Here is a 20880-nt window from a genome sequence, read left to right on the forward strand (position 1 = left end):
GTTAGTATCAAACATTAAAGTCCATATTAAGTTTACATTATACTTATTCTTACACCATTAGTGTAACCTTTTCACCTTGACATAATTAACTTAGCTAGACATAATGAAAGAAAGCAAAATAGATAAACAAAATAAGAACATAAAAGTTAACTAAGTAAAGGAAAGGAAATGAAAGGCATAAACTTAATATTAATGAAAACAAAGCATAAAAAATACAAAGAGAGAAAGGAAGAGCATGATCTTGATCTGAACACCAAGATGCCTAAATGCATGGCAAATGCCTCCTTTTATAGGCCAAAAATGGGAACTATTGATTTGATGACTAATTGATAAGTGGGTGGCCAACTTTTGACTTGGTGACAATCTTTATCTTCTCTTGTCTGCCCAAAACGTCATTGATAACGTCAAAACTGGAGCCAGTTGCAAACATGAAAGTTGTAGGCAATTGTCTCAGCTTTCTTGTGTAAAAACTTCAGCTCATTTGGACTTCTAGAACTCCAGATATGGCCAAAATACCGAACAGTGCTCGGGCTGGAAGACAGATTCGGGCTTCTTTGTTGTTTCTACAATTTGGACTTGATAATGGCCTTTTTAGATCTTGGGCTCCATATGAAAGTTGTAGGCCTATGTCTTACCTTTCCATCCATATAAATTGGACCTAAATCTGAGATATATAGCTCCAGATATGACCCATTTACCGAACAGTGTTCCGGTTTGGATTGCACCGACATCTCTTTTCTAAGTTTGGCCATCTCTTTATCCTTGCACTTTAAGTTCTTAAAGTCATCAATCATTCCTTTCATTTATGTGATAGGCCTGTATTTAAAATGAACATTTACCATAAATTAAAGGTATCTTATATTATTAGATATATTATTATAAAACATGCTTTAGTTAAGGAGTTATTGATACTTTAAGTGCATAATGATGATATAAAATCTTGATAAAAATACACTTTTAAATATCAATCACTCATCAAGAAAGTAAGATATAAAACATCCCAAGCCAATAAAATTGATTTGATATGCACTTTATACTCATTGACTCCTTCTGATCCTTAGTGTTGATAACTTATTAAGTTAATTTGGTTGAGTGTTGCAATCAAACTCAACAGTTTGTCTCCAGAAAAGAGCAAGATGTTTTTTTTTTTTTGTCTAAATAGACTTTCTGATTTCATAATCATAAACTTTGGACTAATCTGCTATGCATTTCTGTGTAAAATGGTGTAGGTTTGGATTTTTAGCCTGATGGATGACCATGTCTTGGATGCTGTCCGTGAGAAATTAAAACAAAAAATATACACCAAGGGAAGTGAGATTTTTTATGTTGGTGGACTGGTTGAGAAGATGGTTTTTATTGTGCGAGGAAAATTGGAAAGCATCGGTCATGATGGCACTGTAGTAGCCTTATGCGAAGGGAATGTTTGTGGTGAGGAACTTCTCACATGGTTTCTTGAGCATAGCTCAGTGTCCAAAGGTATATCATGATTCTTAAGGGTAAATTGGATTCTATTTTAGTTCTTTATAGACAATTTTAAGTTATTCGGAAGCCAAACTTCCAGTAGTTGGCGTCTGTAAACACCATTAGAGCATGAGCATGGAATTTTGGTTCTTACCACAGATGGAAGGAGAATCAAGACTCCTGGACAGCGTTTGATTAGTAGCAGGACAGTAAGGTGCATGACAAATGTAGAAGCATTTTCACTCAGTGCCGCAGACCTTGAAGAAGTCACCAGCGTTTTTGCAAGAAACTGGCGCAATCCACTCGTCCAAGGAGCCATAAGGTTATTTCGATGCCTATACATATATTTTTTGCATACGTGTTTAATAAGTTTAGCAGCTTGACTTTGTTACAAGGAAAGCACCGCATGCATGTTGATTATAACATCTTTGAGGCTTATTCATGCTCTTGAGAGATAATATCTTCTTCTTCCCTTTTTTTTTTTTTTTGGAGTATGTAGATAAGCTTATCTTAGAGATGCTTTATGACAAAAATGCATTTTGTTGGAGAAATTTCATGTTAGTATGCATTGGTGTACAAACTTAGAAACAAGGATGAGAAAAGAGATGTTATTTTAGAGTTTGACTAGCCAAAGCATGGGTTATAATTTTTTTTATAAAAAAAAATATCGGGTATATAAGATGTTTTAATGTGTTTTTTATATAAAAAATTCAAAGTGTAAATTGGAAAACACCTGCAAATAAGATCAAAATATTTCATAACATAAAATGAAATATGTATCCGATTGTATTTACTAAATTTATTTATTTAAATAAATAAAAATATAAATTCACACCTTAAAAAACCAATGACTTAAAAGATAAACACATATGAAATTGACTGAATAAACATGTACTATAAAAAAAATATTAAGCAAGGCCAAACAATATAATTTAAAAATAAATATTTTCTATTTTAAAAATAAATTTCACTTGTATAAAAAAATTATAGTTGAATTAGAATAATATCTTGAAAAATAAAATAGAAACAAAACTAAAAAAAGCTTGTATAAAAAAAAAGGCATGCAAAAATTGTAACCTAAGTAAGAAGATTGGGATAAATTCATAGAAAAAACTTGAAGATAATCATAAAATCAGTATTAAAAAAATTAATACAAAATAATAAGATTGTACGAAGCTGAATTTCTAACAAATTAAATATTGAAAGACAAAACTAAGAAAACAAATTAATTACATAAAAGGATTGAAAAAAACAAGGGTGAGAAAAAACATTAATTAGAGGGACTAGAGTTTAATTGAAATGAAAAATAACTTTAATAAAAGAAAAAAATCAAAATATGTAGTGTTAAATTGAAAAAAATAAAACAAAAAATTTGATTGAATGATGAAATTGAAAGAAAAAACTTTAACAAAAGTGCGAAGGACAAAATTAGAAATTTTAAAAAATAAGGATTGAAATGAAAAACCAAACATATGAGAAATTATAATTGAAGGACTAAATTAAAAAGAATAAAAACTTGTATAAATGAAAAATGAACAAAATAAAAAAAATTAATAGAATGAGGAACGAAATTAAAAAGTAAAAATCAAAGAAGAAAATGGTGTACATTACTTGTCAGGAGAGAGAAGAAAGGAAAAAACAATCAAATAACACTTGACAACAATCAAACCACAATAAACTGTCATGCACCACTTCAAATAGAAAAGGACATGGTAATGTATCTAGAAAGACAATAAAAGCCAATTAAGTCTACCGGGTGGCGTCACACATGTTGCCTAAATGACACAGACACAATTCATGTGTTAGGACATACTGAGCACGCTCCAACTTTAAGCATTGAAAGATTGTGAAAAAAATATAAAAAACTACCAAAATGCCCCTCCTCTCGGTAATTACATAAAATATCTATATGAAAATATAAAAAAATTTAGTCCACTTGGATTAACTAGAATTAACCCACTAGACCCATGACCTAATAATTATCCTATATTGACTTGGGTATGACTTAGAAACAATGAGAAAAAATAAGGGGATCAAATCCCAATAAATAAAATATCGAATAAAAAATTAAAAAAAATAAAGACAAAAAAAAATAATGTAAAATTCTCAACTAATCAAAATAATTAGAAATAAATTTGAAAAAACAAATTAAAAAAGAAGTGGTTTGAAAATGTAGACTTGAAAAGAAAAGAAGTCAAATTTGATGCAAAAAGAAAATAAAACCAAATCATAAGGAATGAATTTCAATTAAGAAAATGGATAATAACAACTAAAAAATAATAATTAAAAGAATGAGGATCACAATAAAAATAAATTAATTCAATAAAGAATTCAACACTAAATATATTATAATTAAAAAAATAAGGACCAAATCAAATATAAAATCAAGTATAAGGGGATGAAAGTGAAAAAAAAACTTAATAAATGATTCAATATCAAATACATTGTAATTAAAAGAATGTGATATAAAAATCAAGTGTCAATGGATGAAATTAAAAAAATAAATTAACTAAATAAATGATTTAAGACCAAATATATTATAATAAAAAAAATAAGAATTTAATTTAACTTAACAAACAAATAGCCAGACACTGAAAAAACAAATTAACTTAAAATAAGGACTTTGTTTTTAATGAATAATATGATTTTTTAGAAGGAGAGAGGAACAAGACAGAGAGAAAAAAACTTACGGTCATAGCTACTTTGCATAACGGCTTCGAGCATGTACCTCATCATCATGATAGGGATGATGAGGTATATTGAATCCTGCTCCAAAATACAGTGTTCAGTGTAATTTGGTGCATGCAATGCTTACTTGTTGGCACGTATTAGCCAAGCCACTTTTAAATTTAAATAATAATTTATGTATATTAAAATAGTTAATTATTCTTCTAGATTCAAATAATAATTTGTATATATTAAAATAGTTAATTATTCTTGACTCTACTTGAGAATTACAATAAAACTATATTAAAAGGACAAAAACATCTTTCCAAACAAGCTTAGTTTTGACGAATTCAAGGATAATTTTATTATTTTATTATTAAAAAAATAAAAAGACAGAGAAGCCCCTTTACTTATGTTAATTTTTTCTCTCCCCTAGGGGTATGACCATAAATTAACTGTTTATTTATTTATTTTATTTTTTTAAAAAAGACAGCCCCTCAACTACAGCTCAATTTTATTTTATTTTGGCTTTTAATGATAAAATAATCACTATAATGTAACAAAAAAACATGTCCAAATCATTTTATCCCCAATCAATTTTACAACAACGAAGATATCATCTGGAAAAGATAATTGTACCTCCAAATATAGGTCTACTCAGATTTTTTGGCAAGGGTAAAAACATATTTACATTGTTGTAATCCACAGTTTTTTATGTCTAGGGCATAATAAAAGTCTGATGTCTTCTCTTTTAGTATTTTCTGTAATTTGGCTAATAACTTAGGTTTTGTAAACACCCTCTTTATTAAGAAGGCGTGTAGTTTAAAAATATATGAACATGAATGAAATAAATAGGCCGCCTTTCCCTGTAAAGAAGAGTCAATCAAACATCAAAGAATTAATCACGAAATTAAAGCAGGGAAAGTGCTTACGGTACTGGTTTCAACTTTCAGTGAAGGTGTTATGGTTCTGCAATCACAGCCTTGATCATGTATCTTCATGCTACTGTCAGATTAACTTATCAGCCAAGGTTCTAAAGTTCCAACAGCATTAGAGTCTAGATTCTAAAGTTACCTGTCATGACTTTTGTCTTATAATCAAAGATTTATTTCAAGTAAAAAATTGAATAAATATGATTTTGCTTTGAGTGAAGACTTCAGGGGGGGGAGGTTTGTTCTTAAAACAATGGTTGCTAAAAGAACTCTTAAAACAGTAAGTGGTTTCTGCTGTTCATTCAGACTTTGTTTTGCTCTGTCTGACTGACAGGTATCAATCTCCATACTGGAGAGCCCGTGCTGCTACCCTCATTCTAGTTGCCTGGAGATATCGGCAGAAACGTCTGAAGCATAGCAAGAGCTCTCAATCAAACCATTCTTCAAACCCGAGGGTTTAGATATTCTTGTATCTTTTAATATATATATATATACATGTGTGTGTGTGTGTGTGGTTAGCATATAATAGAATAAAATTAAATATTTTCGTGATGTACTAAAAACGCAGAAAATTTCCATGAAAATTGAAGACAACATGTGAATTTGGAAACAATAGGAACAGAATTATGAATGTATTAGGAAACCATATTATTAAAAATTTTATTTTTCTAGTACCAAGATGTCCTCATATTCAACCTGCAGTCAACATGCTTAACTTGAATTGAATTTCAAATTTAAATTGATTTTAATACAGACTGATCTATACCCGGGTAACTTGCAGCTGAGAAAACCTGACCAAACCAGGTCTACATCTCACAAAATCAAAAGCAAAGATTTTTTATAAAAAAAATTTGAAAGAGTCCATTTCGAATAAAAACAAAGGCTTGTTGAGAATCTGACTCATCGTCGATATTACATATATGATTAGACAAATCTCAAGCCAAACAAGGCAGAGGTTTTGATTTGGGCTCTCTATCTTTCATGAAGACAACTTGGTAAGAAAACTTTCACAAAAGAAAAACCTGGTTAAGAAATCTGGGTATGATTTATCATTGACAACAATCAATTTGGAAATTGCAAGAATGTTGATGAATCAAAGACAAGAACTGACGGAGACTCTGGTGTGGGTGTTTAGATGGAAAAGAAAAGGATAATCTAAGTAGTTATTTCACTTTAGCTTAGACAGAGTAGCAAAGTAATTGTTTTTGGCTTTAATCAAGATATCAAATCTAAAATAAGTACCTCGGAGTCTACTTGTCTATATGGGAGCAATTCTATCAGCTCAATAATAATAAAAAGTAAAATTTTGAGAGGCCATAGCAACACCCTTTGTCCATAACTAATAATATTCATCACATTGCAATCATTTGTGGCGTAATCCTTTGTCCCGGGACGCAAATCAATCAAAACAATCATTCTTGTAGCAACACCTATCATTGCTATGTATTCCGAGTACAATAAGGATAACTAGAAGTCATAAAATGCTGGCTCAATTATTCAGACTGTCAGGGTGGTTTAAGTTGGTTTACGTGATTGTATCAAAACTCATGAGCACATCCAAGAATTGTCACCAAAGGAAGGAGAGAGACGCATTTACAAAAACCAGATCTAGTCATCTTATCTGTGCGTGCTGCTTGGTGGTGGGTTCCGTCTCCTGGTTACTTTGATTTGCATCTGCATCATTCACATTTGCTTTTCTTTCTGCATCTGCATCATTCACGCTTGCTTTTCTTTCTGCTTCATATTTCTCGAGCAAAGCCCGTGTTTGCATAGCCTTCATCATATCCTTCATCGAATTCTCCTCTCCTTCAAGTTGTGTCTTCATTATAATCTCAGCTTGCTTATTGATTGGCTTAAAGTAATCATCAAATGTGGCCTCCTGCACATCAGTAGGACGTTATTCCAACCTTGGATAGAATCAGACTAAGAAACGCCACCTGGCAGGGTGATGAGGGGACAAAAACATAAGTTTTAACTTTAGGTTCAAACAAGTGAAAATGATCATTCAAAAGCAACAGTGAAAATGATTATTGTAAAGCAACATGATGTAAAAAGCATCAGGAAAATGACCTGGCAAAATTAAATATGTAAAAAGAACTAGCTTTCATTTTGAGATAAAAGTCCATAGATACACCTCTCAAAATGTTAAAAGTAGAATTGAGGCGATGTAAAAATAAGGACTCCTTAAGATTGCAGATTGCATTTGGTTTGTGTCTCCGGACGTAAATGATATATACAAAAGAGACAAAATATGTTTGATTGAAGGAACATAGACAGAAATAAAAAATAAATTTGTCTTTGAGAAAATATTCGAGTGAATTTATATATTTTCAAAACAAGAAATACAGGAAACATGTCCTCTTTGTCCTCACTATTTCTGTCTCTTTTATCCAGACAGTATCCGAACACTATCTAAGAGATGAAAGATGAAGTACTTTTGTGTACAAGCAATGTAAGAATTAAAAGAATGTGAACTAGGAAAAAGAATAGGAGTAGGAGAAGTACATATTAATGGTATGAAACATATGCAACGGGGAGGGATTCTTTTTACCCTCAATTTATCCCTCTAGCTCAACATTGCTACATTTCACAAAAAATCTCTTCCTTTCAAATCACACCCATCAACATTCCTTGACTACTTCCCTTCTGGAAACCTCACCCCACTCATATCTTGTCTTTCATTGGACAATGTTTCACACATATCACACCAGGCACTCCCATCCTTAACTACCACATGCATTCCAGCTTACTAGGATCACCCACTTCATCCCACACCTATTCCTAGTCCCTCTTTCAATATGCTTGGCCATTGGTTGTATCCACACACAATCTCCCTTCACCAAAATTAAGAACCCAGCAGTCCAAAACATCAAGTTTTATATGAAAAGACTTATCCATTGTTCAGGCGTGTTAGCACATTACTCCAATCTGTTCATGTTTTCTCACAGGGATACGTCCCGAAATGAGATCATCACTTACCTAAAAGCATGTAGGTCAATCATAAATTGCAAGTAAAGATAGTCATAAATAAGCATAAACTTACTACAGAACTACACATAAATATCATACATTGTCCGGCAGCAGATCAAACCTGGAAATTTCTCAACAAGCCTTAAGCTTAAACTTTTTCTCTATAAGGAAACTCAAGATACATAAAATACAGGCAACTAGTTTGTGGGATTGTTCATGACATTGACAATGAGAGCAAAATTGTAATACAGAATTCACAAAAATAATCTAAAGAACCTACAGTTCAGTAAAATAAGATAAATGTATCTAAAATCTCATTACTTACAATTTCATCTATCTTCTTGTTCAAATTTTGCATTTCCTCAACCATACGACGAACCTCTGATAATATGAACTGTTCAGGGATCTTTCTCAAGGCTTCCTTTCTTTCTTGTGCCTGTACAGAGAGAGATCTCATTAAGATGGAATATAATGTGGAAGCAAATGATCAGGGTTTCGGAATGATAGGTGAGGACGATATACATATACTCGGAAAGATAAAATGTGAAATGGCAAGAATAGAAAAGAGCAAACAGAAAAATAATTAAAAAGAAGTTTACGATATATGAAATTTGAGTCAAGATGTAAACAAACCAATAAAACTTTGCTAAAACAGGATTATCAGATTATAAAATACTGCTGTGAAGGAAGATCTTAATTGTCTACTTACAACATCAGGAGTTCAGATTTGCATTTAGTTGCCTTAGTTGAAATCATTAGCTTTATTGACCATTGAGAAGTTTAAATTACTTTTCCTTCATTCATATATAGATTGAAGCATACTAAAAGTTGTCATGGTTGAATTCTCCTGTTTGTTGTGCTTTTGTAAAATTTAACTCCTCCAATGCTCTTCTACTCGTAGATCAGGTCTAGGTCAAAAGCACGCCTATAGGAGCAATAGAAGTGTTTCAATAATTCAATGTAAGGGGATGCTTATACAATTGAAAGACCTTACCGTCAAAAGAATATAAAATCCTTTTCTATCAGCTTGTGACTCAGTTCCTCAATCTAATGCAGGTTCTATTTATCATAAACAAACATAATGCAAAGAAATAAGCAGCAGAGATTTAGAGGAAAATAAAGAAGGACCTGAACTCTACTGGGGGTCTTCAGTTTTAAGTTGTTATTCTAAGCTATCATAAAAGCTCACTTAGTCCATTCAGTTTCACCATCAACATCAATTTCTAACAAAGCTGTCTAAAAGTAGAAGCTTTTAATTCATCTTGTTGGTAACAATGATAAGAAGTAAAATAAAGGCCAAAAACAACATCAAGGAGAAAGATCAATACCGGAAAAGTATTACAAATATACCATTTCCATGGTTTAGAAGTCCTCAAAATGAAAAGGTTTATTGAGCAAAGAACAGGAGGAACTTAGACGTGCAAAGGATAGTCTATCAGCGTATCAAACTTAACCAAGCTTACTCTCGAACTAAACAAGTAATGAGATACAACATGCTGAAGGTCCTGCTTGTCAACATCACACACACACCCACACACACCCCCGCACTTGTTTTACCATCATCAAACAATTATTTCACATGAATTGGAGCATAACCATAGATGCGCAAGACATTCTCTTGTAGGTCCAGCATACAGCTCTACAACTAGCACCATAATGTTGCAAAATACCAAAAACACTACATATTACATGATGATAGACAGTCATCTAACAATCAAATACATCTCCGTAAAACTATTCCACCAATTGAAGCCTACACTTCCAACGATTTTAGGCTACACCCGGAAATATGTGAATCATCCAAGCAAGGATATTGCATCTTTTACAACCCTAAAACAGATTGCACACCATCATCTTTATCAAAATGCTTGAAAAAATCACCGTTGTTTAAAATGCAAGTACAATTATTATTATACGCTACTCATGGGGATTGCAGTAGGTGGAATTCACTACAGTTAAGCAAAAATAAAAGGTTTAGGACAGAAATAAATCTAAAAAATTATAGAAACCTAGTACCTGACGGAGACGCTGCTCAAGTTGTAATCGATGATTTCGGATTTTCCGTTCTTCGTAACCCGAAAGAACCCTGATATAGAAAAGGGCTCTTCTTCCAAAATCCAACATCTTCTTCATCTTATTTATATAGAATTCAGCTAAAAACTCTCCACTTGCATCACAAATCTGCAACAATCACAGCTCGTTCATCAATTAATACAAAGCCAGTCACTTCCAGATTCTGATTCACTTCTCAAACCCGTTAATTTCGATCTGGGTAATGTTAGAAGGATACAAAGCACTTGCTTTTTTCCATGAATGATCAGGGCCCATGGGTATTGACTATTGACAGCTGGGTCCATATTTATCAAGCTCAGGGACCAATGGGCCTGGATAATACTTTGCCTTATATGTATCCGGTTATTATTTTTTTCTGGATCTGGGTTACAGGAACAGTCTGCTGGCTTAAAAACAAAAAAACAAATTCTTTTTTATTTTAAACTTCACAATCAAAACCGAACTAAATCGGTTCGAATCATTTATTTTCAATTCACTAAAAAACCGGTTTAAATCAATTATATTTGGTCATAGTGACATGCCTTTCCCTCCTCTCATATCAAACTCAATTACACTAGCTCAAATGCACAGGTGCCTTAGGAAAGGATTTTTTAGAGTAATCCTGTGAATCAATTAAGCGAAGAGCTAGAATTTGTTTGTTTTTGTTTTTGAAAAAATTAGAATTTTTTTATATTTTTAATTTAAATTATTTTTTTATATTCTTAAATTATTTTGAGATACTGATATTAAAAATAATTTAAAAAATATTATGCGTTTTAAAAACATGTCTTTGAAAAAATTATTTATTATTTATTTTAAATTAATTTTTTTATATTTTCAGATTATTTAGATATGTTAATATTAAAAATAATTTTAAAAAATAAAAAAAAATTATTTTAACATATTTAAAATAAAAAACTTTTAAAAACAAACCGTTTAAAACTCTCAATCATCCCATTGGTCAACGATGAAAGGGCTAGCTCATGTTACCGAACCTTTCAAATCAACTACCACGTGATCTCCTACAGCCGCAACATCAAGTAATTTTATCAGAAAGCAAAGAACAGGTATCGTCCCTTATTGTTAAATCCTTGTAGAAAAAAAAAAAACCCAGAGAAAACAGTAAGCATGTGATTTCTCCTCAGTTTATGTCGTATAATTAGCTTTCAAGGGCAAACAAAACCCTCCCCCAATGCCAGTAAAAAGTACTGATTCAAGGAGTTTTTGTTTTTTTGTTTTTTGACCTTGTAGAACATAAAATATGCAACCTTTGTACAGTTGAATTAGGTGCTCATAAATTAGTCTTTGCATAAGCAGCATGCAGACACCTCGAAATTAGAGAAAATTCTGTATCACCAACTTGAAGAATAAACAAAACTCATTGATCAACCCATCATCAATCACTGCTGGGTTTGATTTCTGAAGAGACAGAGAGACTGGGAGATTCAAGGAGGCAGAGAGATTGGAGGGCGGGGCAGATTGGGAGAGAGGAAGATATAGAGAGATTCAGAGAGTGCGAGCGTCTGAAAGACAGAAGAGAGCTTGGGGGAGGGTTTGAATATTAGGGTTACAAGAAAGGAGCTTTCAATATTTATACCCTTTTTATTTTTAGCATCAATTGGTTTGAATTGATTTGGTTAATTAGAACGGTTTAATCGGTTCCAATTTTTTAAAATTTAAATTAAACCAATTTTTTTCTAACTAGTTTTTTTAATTTTTTTATGAATTGAATTTTTAATTTTTTTCATTTTATCGGTTTAATAAGTTTTTCATGTTATTTTTTTCTTACCCCTCCTATTACCAAGACACCCCTTTGTTATTTCTATTCTTTAATATCTCCTGGGTCAATTATTTTTCTTAAAATTAATATCATAGATATAACATATATGATAGTTTTAATATAAATTAACAAAAAAAATACTTTTTAACTCAACGAAGAGTATCCCTATTGAGTAAAAAAAAATAATGTTTAAGTAATATGATAGTTTTAATACATAACTAAGCTTACTAGGTTCAGATACACAGAGTTTTTGTGCATCTAGCTCGGCCTAATTCTTTAATTGTACTAATATATCTTTTTTACTTTATTTCTATTTATTTTCACCCATTTCATTTAGTTTTTTCAATGAAGAAAGAAATTAAAATTAAATTCATATACATAGTGACCAATAAAATTAAAAATAATAAAAATTGAATTTATTATTAATTATCAGTAGTTAATTGGAACAATAACTATTATTTATATTTTTAAGATAATGGAAGCACACTCATCCATCAAAGAATGAAAAGAAGAATTTTGTAAACGTGAAAATAAAATAAAAAATTAAATTGCATATAAGTTAATGTAGCATTAAACCCTCTTATTTTAAGGGTAGATATATATCTTGGAACACCAAGCTCATTTTATTTTCTTTTTCGTTGTTTTTTTTTAATTGTACATGACTCAAGAAATTACTAGTCTTACTTGAACAAAGCGACGCAGGCTCCATAAGCTTGGCCCGCAAAGCCCTTCCTTTATGGAAAAGATACAAAGAACCTGGAAATGGATGGGCACAATATTGCCATTGCAGATGTTTTAAAGCTATCAAATCTTGTTAGCTCGTGCATGTAAATGCATGGGCATGGAGTAGTTATAACTACGTGAAGCTGTGAAGAAACACCACCAAAACCAAAGCTCATCATCTTCTGAATCATGTGAGCATATTGTTATGAACAGTTAAATCTTCTACCTTGTCGATCGATGCCAGTATTAATTGAATGGCAACTTCAGGCCGTTCTGCTGGTGAGGAAATTGAGAAAACTTTAGTTTCAGACGCGGTTTTTCGTGCTTGTCCACCCAGCCGTGTATTTAGTTAAGGCCATATGTATAAGATTTGGCAAGGCAATCAAATTTAATATAGCTAAAAGATGGTGAGGAATTAATTATCAAATTAAAAACACCATATGAATGGACCATTTAATTTGTTAGAGTATTTAAGTGATATAGTTAGAATGCATTATGCCCAGTAGCTAGTTAGGTTAACTCTATCGACTTTGCTATGGCTAGGTCACTCCACCCGTCGTCACAGTACAGAGAATTTAAGTCAGCATTTTGGGTTTTTCAACAAGGGCCGAATTTATATGGTTCAATATACATGAACATGGTTTTATATTTAGGGTTTTGAAGATCATTTTAATAACCCTCCAAGGAGTTAGCTTAATTTGCAGTATAGTCTATCCATTAAACCGAAAACCTTCTTTAAATGATGAGGATATACAATAAAATCGAGTTTTGCCGATCAATGTTGTGGTTACTGTTCTATATTATCAGATATATACCGTTCTTCAACAAATTAAAATGAAAGCTATGATCTTCAATATGTATATAATGAAGAAAAAAATGTCAGATTTGTTTGATATTTCCCTTTACATCTCAAGTAAAAATGATATCCATGAACCTTCAATGACGTTAGAATTGAATAAGCAATGGAGCTATAGATACAAGCCACCAACCGCTTCCCCGTTGCTTAAAGGCTACTTAGTGTTAATTTATTAGCTATTATGACTACGTTGCGATGAGTTATTGAAATGGTTTATCATCTTTAATGTCAATGCAAAAAAAATCTGTATTTTCTGGTTGTTACTATTGAATGTTATACTAACACGTAACATAACTATTAAAAAGTTTGAGTCTCCCTCTCTAAATGTTTTTAAAAAAAGTCAACACGTTTTAATAATATTATATATTTAGTAAGTGTTTGTTTTTACTTTTTAAAATTATTTCTCATCTAAAAAAATATTAAAATAATATTTTTTTAATGTGTTTTTAGATGAATTTGATGTGAAGATGTCGAAGATAAAAAGTTACAAAGTAATATATTATTTTAATATCTATTTAATTGAAAAGTACACTGCACTGCAATACTAAATACATACTTAATCATACTTGAGAAGTTGTCTAATCCAATGTAGATATATATGATATTAATTATGGAAGATATATATGATCCAGTTGTAATCAGTTGCAATCAGTCATTGTATTGCTCATTAATTATGGAAGATATATATGATCCAGTTGTGGTTATGATAAAACTTCTCAAATGTACCAGGGCATGTGCAACAATTTGAAACCAAATTGGTGGGGTTTTTCGTGATTACAATGGGTTTTTTCTCTGCTTATTTAGGGAATTAAGAATACAAACGAGGCTGTAAGTGCTTATATAATCAAAGCTTTAGAATTATCTCATAGAGATGATTTTTTTTTCTTTGAATTTGGATTTGATTATGTTTCTATGATGAGCAATCTATTATACTCTGGAGATTTTATAAATTTTTTATTTTGACATCTCGTTTGTTCTTACAATTAAACTCTTTATCTTTATGTCATGTTTTGCGTGAGATTAATTATATGACTGATAATTTTGCAAAACAAGATGTGAAAAGAACATGTGACTTTGGACTTAATTGTTTTATGTCAAGATAATTTAAGTTTTGGATGTTCTCGAGAATTTCTCAAAAACAATTATGGGGATTAATTTGGTATCGATTGTCATTATATTCTACGTACTTTTTTGATTATGCTTGTAGAAAAGAAAATTGCCTATCCTAATCATATTCAGCTCGAGTTAATATTGGATTAGTTCATTGCATTAAATACTCGGGTTTTTGTAAAGTGATTGAGTATTATTTTATGCATATCTTTGGTTGAATCTGTATCTTCTTTCATTAATTTGAAAACATCACAAAAAGCTTGCATATGTTAATTTAAATTTGTGGCTAAGAGATTAAGTAAAGACCTGACAAACTAGATGCCATATTTTTTTAAGAGAAGATGTTAGAAATTATTAAAGAATTATTTTAATTTAATAGTAAAAATTATTAAAGAATTATTTTAATTTAAAATAGCTTAAACTATTAGGTAAAGTCCTAAAATATAATTTATATTATTTTTTAACATACCTCCTTAAATAAAAGTTTTTTCTTTAGACTTGAAACTTGCACAGATTTATATTACTTTGTGCTTAATTTTTTTATCAAATAAATAGGGATGATGAAATTCAAACTCGTGACTGTTTGGTTATCAAAACTCCGATATCATATTAAAAAATCATCTCAATAGAATAACTTAAATTATTATGTAAGATTTTAAGATATAATTTATATTATTTTTTAACAGAAACTAGATATCAAAATGCTTATTCTCCAAAGGGATTAATAGTGAATCAATTTTTTATTTTTTATTTTGTACTTCAAAAATAATTGGTATATGAAGCTTGACTGCATATACAAAAATAATCTTACAGGTCAAATTTCAATTAACTTTTGAAACATTGTTTTATAAATCATAATTTCAATTTTTTTTCTATTTAAAAATATCTAAAAATTAATAGAGCTGATGACTTGACATTATTAATAACACATTAAATATCCTTAAAAATATTTATTATACTCTTGAAAACTGTTCTAGTGATATTACTCCTATAATAATTTACTTCTATATATTCTTTTATAGACTTTGTACCAAACCGCCACCTTAAGATTAATATTATGAAACCTTAATGGTTTTTTCTTTATAAGCTAAAATAAAATATAATAAGCAGTAAAGGGATTGCAACAAAAGGCCCAAATTAAAGTACGAGATTAGCAAACTACAAGGAAAATGAAGGAATTAAAAGGTCACTAATGCACGCACAGAGAGGTTGATAAAGACAACAGCTTTCTTATTGTAAATCGTCCTTAATCCTAAGTAATTAAGCAGAGATTAATTTGAATTTTTGGCAGATGAATTTATTCATTACGTGTGCATGGGCCGATAATATGATTATAAATAAAAGCACACTTTGATTTAATTGCTGAATGACGGTTCCTAGAAACTGAAATTAATTAGTTCTTATTGTTATTTCTTAAAAATCATTGAGTTTGATGATGAGAACCTTATCTTATTTTCTTAACAATGATAATTATATTCCATTTGCAGATTAATTGTGTTTAATTGGACATTAATTACTCTATGCAAAATCATTTGTATTACAAAATTGAGATATTGAGGTTATGTCACACTATATATTGGCCGTTTGGTTCGCCCATTATTTGTACTTGCTACTCTAAGTAGTTTCTCATTATTATTATTAAAGGACCAAATTAAACATAAATTTTAATAGTTTTTACCCTGAAGTTTTAAATTGTTAAAGGGAAGCTAGAAATTTTATTTTTTTTCCCCCTTGATTAAGAAACCAACATGTACTCTAAGCCATTTATAATAATGTATTAATAGCATGTCATAATTTCATGAGCTAATGTAAAGTCTTTAGATCATATTTAATACTTGTTTAGATAGATGATGGATTAACATATTTTTAAAAAATATTTTTGTGTCATCTAAATTGTTGTCCAAAAAGTACAATTACAAGGTGATAACTCATTGATAGATAAGAAGAGTTTATGTTCATACCCAACATCTTTAAACTTGACATAATATTAAATCTAAAAGACATGAGTCTAGCTCGTTTGCAGGCCTAAAGTTCTTGGATGCGACTACGAGTTGAGCCCGTGTGGATGTAAATCTAGCGAGTTGTTAGATTTAATATTTTTGAATTCAGTTACATGCTGACTCTAAACAAGTATAAACATGATTTGATCTTTTGACTCCTATACAAACACGCTCTTATTAATTAATTTAAAGTTATATACACAGCCTTAGATGTCAAAGTGTGTCATTTTCTCCCTTCCATGAACATTTTCCTTTTCCTTTTCTTTTACATCAATTCTAAAGATTGCTCTTTAAATAAATTTTATATAGTCTTATAAGATTTCTCTCTCCTACCTCAACTAATTTGAGCATTAGATGATCTTCAAATTAATATGTTATTAATGAAGGTTGTTAAAATCATGAGTTGACTCATAAAATCGTATGATTTTACAAGCCAACATATATTTGTCATGTAAGATCATATAAAAACTTTAAAAAATGATAAAATCAAGTAAAATTATGTTTTTATGGTCAATTTTATGATTTTATAGTAATTTTAAATTCTTATTTTTCTCATTGCATACCCTTATATTTACTCGCAAACAGCCCATAATGATTATATCCATAAATTCTTTCTTCAATCAATAATACAAGGATGAAAGAAACATAGTTGTGCTTAAATCCTTCCTAACAAATAAAAAATTATCTATTATATGGAATAAGTCTTTGAAAATTCTCATTCTGTAAGGATATCGTTACGAAAGAGTGATAAGCTATACTCTAAAGTTTGATTCACCATATGCTTGTGCCTAAATACTATAGTCTTTTCAATAAATTTACAACATTATAATTTTTCTATAAAAAATCTCATAACTTGTCTAAGATATGATATAACAAGGAACTAGACTTCAAGATTTTAAAAAAAAAAAATCTTACTTTAAATTGTTTGATTCATTCATTTCAGTTCATATATATAAAGCTTATAATTTCTTATTGATCCACTTATTCAGATTCATAATATGTAATAAATAATATCTAAAACTTATAAAAGTATAACAATATTTAAAAATAATGTATTATTCATCAAGATAAAAAGACATCAAATAATCTAAAACTATCACTACATATGGTCATGCATTTGGAGGGAGTATTGGAGCTGGTGTTGGCCAACAAAGAAGCATCATTATAAAGATAGTTATTTTTAATATTTTTTTTACGATCTAAATTTATATTACATATTTTGTATTGTGTCAATTTAAAAACCATATTATTAATACAAACACATAGAGAGAGAAATATGTTTGGTTAAAATCTCAAAATAAAATAAAAAAGGGTATACATAGAAAAAATAAAAATATATTTGATTAAAGAGATAAAAACAAAAATATTAATAAATTTATTTCTGAAATAAATTTGAAGTAAATTTTTACACTTTCAAAATAGAAAGTATAAAAAAACATGTCATCTCTATATTCATTATTTTATATCTCAAAGAATAACCAAATACTATCTTATAATTATTTTTATATGTAATTAATTGGTGATTTGAGCTAAATATCCCTACATCACTCAATTTATAATAATTTATATATTCAAATTGCGACATCCTCAGAGCTTAGAGTCTCATCAAACTCATGAAAAACTTAAAAACTAGATTTTTTATAAACCATTCATCTATTTAATTGCCGATTATTTTTCTTCTGATGGAGCGTCTCTCTTTCTCTCTCTTATTTATTCGTGGATTTAGATTATTTAATATTTTTATGTGATGTATATAAATTCAGATCTTATACTTACATATATAATTAAAATGATTTGTTAGCTATTTATTATCTTCAACGGTCGTGATTCTTTTATGTTCAAATCGTTTTTAGTTAGATAGATATGAGATTAATATTGATCAATAATTTTGATTCTTTTAACAATAAAATATAGAAAAATTAATTAAACTTGATGATCAGTCCTATTACTTCTTTAAAAAATGCTGTATACATCATAACAAAAGAATAATATATTAAACTACAAATTTAATGACGCTAGCTTGTGGTTATTTTCTTCAACTTTGGAGATCATTCGCATGAATTCAATGCTCATCTTCTCTTCTCGAGAGATGAATGCATGGCTACACCATATATATATATATATATTCCAAATTTGAAAAAGAACCAAAAAATACTCCATTTAGATTTTGGCTCTGAAAACTTGAGTTTAATCCTTAAATTTTTAATTTTTATTATTTGATCTCTATCTTCTTGAAAATTCATGTTTTAATATCAAATATCATTTTCATCACATTTTAGTCTTTGTGTTATGAAAGAAAAAAGAAAAAATTCTTCTAAACTTTTTAGAAAAAAAAAATTCTCAAATAATTATATTTTAATTATTAAAAGATTGATTTTTATGTTGATAGATTCATCTTCTCAAAATGAGTTCAATGAAGGTAGTGTTTTTATATAATCATGTTAAGAAAAGTAAAGCAAGGTTTTTTTATTTTTTATTTAATTTTTAATTTTAGAAGTAATTAGAGGATTTTTTGAGTTGATAATATATTTATTGAGGTTTTTATAAAGTTTTGAAGGTATAAATATCTTGATTCTGATTGGTTGACCAAAAAACTATTGAATAAGTAACAAGTCATTTGTTACAGTGAATCACATATCTTTTTTTAATTTAAATCTTGATTAATATTCTCTTTCTTATCTTTTAATCTATTTGGTTTTACTGTATTTTTATTTAATGATGGATCTTTTTACTTTTTACTTTCATAATGCTTCAAAGAAATTAGTATAATTAATTTGTCTTTAATTTTTTCTCTTATATTTTATATAAATTAGTTGTATTTGTTTGGCATGTTAAAAAAAATAAAAATCCTTTATTACTAGCAAGGAAAATTAGTGAAAGGTTGACCAAAAAACTATTTAATAAGTAACAAGTCATTTGTTATAGCGAATCACGTATTTTTTTTAATTTAAATATTGATTAATATTCTCTTTCTTATCTTTTAATCTATTTGGTTTTACTGTATTTTTATTTAATGATGGATCTTTTTACTTTTTACTTTCATAATGCTTCAAAGAAATCAGTATAATTAATTTGTCTTTAATTTTTTCTCTTATATTTTATATAAATTAGTTGTATTTGTTTGGCATGTTAAAAAAAATAAAAATCCTTTATTACTAGCAAGGAAAATTAGCAATAAAAATAAATAAAATAAAAATAATAGACGGTCTAAAACATTTATATGTATATTTATTTATTGCTTTTACTTGAAATAATAACCTTTTATTTTAGTATTTAACTAGCGTCAAAGAAAATTTTTTTCAATTTGTTAGTTTATTTATTTTTTAAAAGGTAAATAATATATTTTTTGTTTTGAATTAAAAAATATATTATGATACATGGAAACATTATCTATAATGCAATCATTCTCTTTTTAAACATTATCTAAAAGTTCCACGTTTAAATCATGAAAAAAAGGGACCAGAAGTTAGGCATTTGTCATTGCTAATTTTTTTATTTTCTTTATTTATATATTTGCACATGTCATGCAACAATATCCTATATATGTTCTAAAGAGAAACAAAATTATTCTAATTTACTATCAAATGTCGAATCAAATCCAAAAAAAGGTGGACATTCTCGATAGATAATATTACAATTGTAACAAGATCCTATGCTCCATAGAGGACATGATCTAAGGAGGAATAGATGCTAAATATAAATGTTATAATATATTTAGTACTTGCACGAGGAATTTTTCAAGTACAGAAGCAACATCTCCTGATAAAAAAAATTAAAAATACGAATAATAAAAATTATTCATAAGCAAAAAATAAGCAACATCTCACGTGTATGAATTATATGATGGCCAAAATGTTTGACTGCCTAGAAAACTTTGAGCATAGGAGTGTTTGGAATTATAATGTAAATTACTTTTTAAAATAGAATTTTTATATATTTTATATTTTTAATATTAACACATCAAACTATTAAAAAATACTTAAAAAATATTAATTTAATATTTTTAAAAAAAATTCACTTTTACAACATTTAAAAGCAAAAACAGAAGTTATGTCGTGTCTATTAGGAATAATATTTCAACATGAATTTTTTTTAAAAATAATTTATTTATTTTAAATTAATTACATGTCGTGTCTATTAAGAACAATATTTCAACATGAATTTTTTTAAAAAATAATTTATTTATTTTAAATTAATTATTTTATAGTTTTTTTAGATTATTTTAATATATTGATGTCAAAAATAAATTTTATAAAATAAAAAATATTATTTTAATATATTCTAAATAAAAAATACATTTAAAAACAACATAAAAAATAAAAAATAAAC

At 28.8% G+C, this 20880-nt stretch overlaps 1 protein-coding gene and 1 pseudogene across 2 annotated transcripts; one reads left to right on the top strand and one right to left on the bottom strand.

The window, feature by feature from the left end:
* The window catches only part of LOC105108229 (probable cyclic nucleotide-gated ion channel 20, chloroplastic), a 16766-nt pseudogene extending 11032 nt beyond the window's left edge, over window positions 1–5734 (top strand).
* Window positions 5735–6368: 634 nt separating this feature from the next.
* On the bottom strand, window positions 6369–10313 carry LOC105108230 (transcription factor IIIB). Of its 2 annotated transcripts, XM_011002463.1 has the most exons (4): window positions 10047–10313; window positions 8356–8466; window positions 6799–6939; window positions 6369–6765 (listed from the first exon to the last, which is right to left on the bottom strand). In XM_011002463.1, exons 1-4 carry the CDS (start codon window positions 10161–10163, stop codon window positions 6673–6675), a joined length of 462 nt encoding a protein of 153 aa, XP_011000765.1. In that variant the 5' UTR covers window positions 10164–10313; the 3' UTR covers window positions 6369–6672. The 2 variants fall into 2 exon arrangements, with proteins under 2 accessions (XP_011000765.1, XP_011000764.1); XM_011002462.1 differs by having other exon boundaries at window positions 6369–6939; window positions 10047–10312.
* Window positions 10314–20880: the final 10567 nt, after the last annotated feature.

Source organism: Populus euphratica, unplaced genomic scaffold (assembly GCF_000495115.2).
Source record: "Populus euphratica unplaced genomic scaffold, PopEup_1.0 scaffold184.1, whole genome shotgun sequence".
NCBI lineage: Eukaryota > Viridiplantae > Streptophyta > Magnoliopsida > Malpighiales > Salicaceae > Populus > Populus euphratica.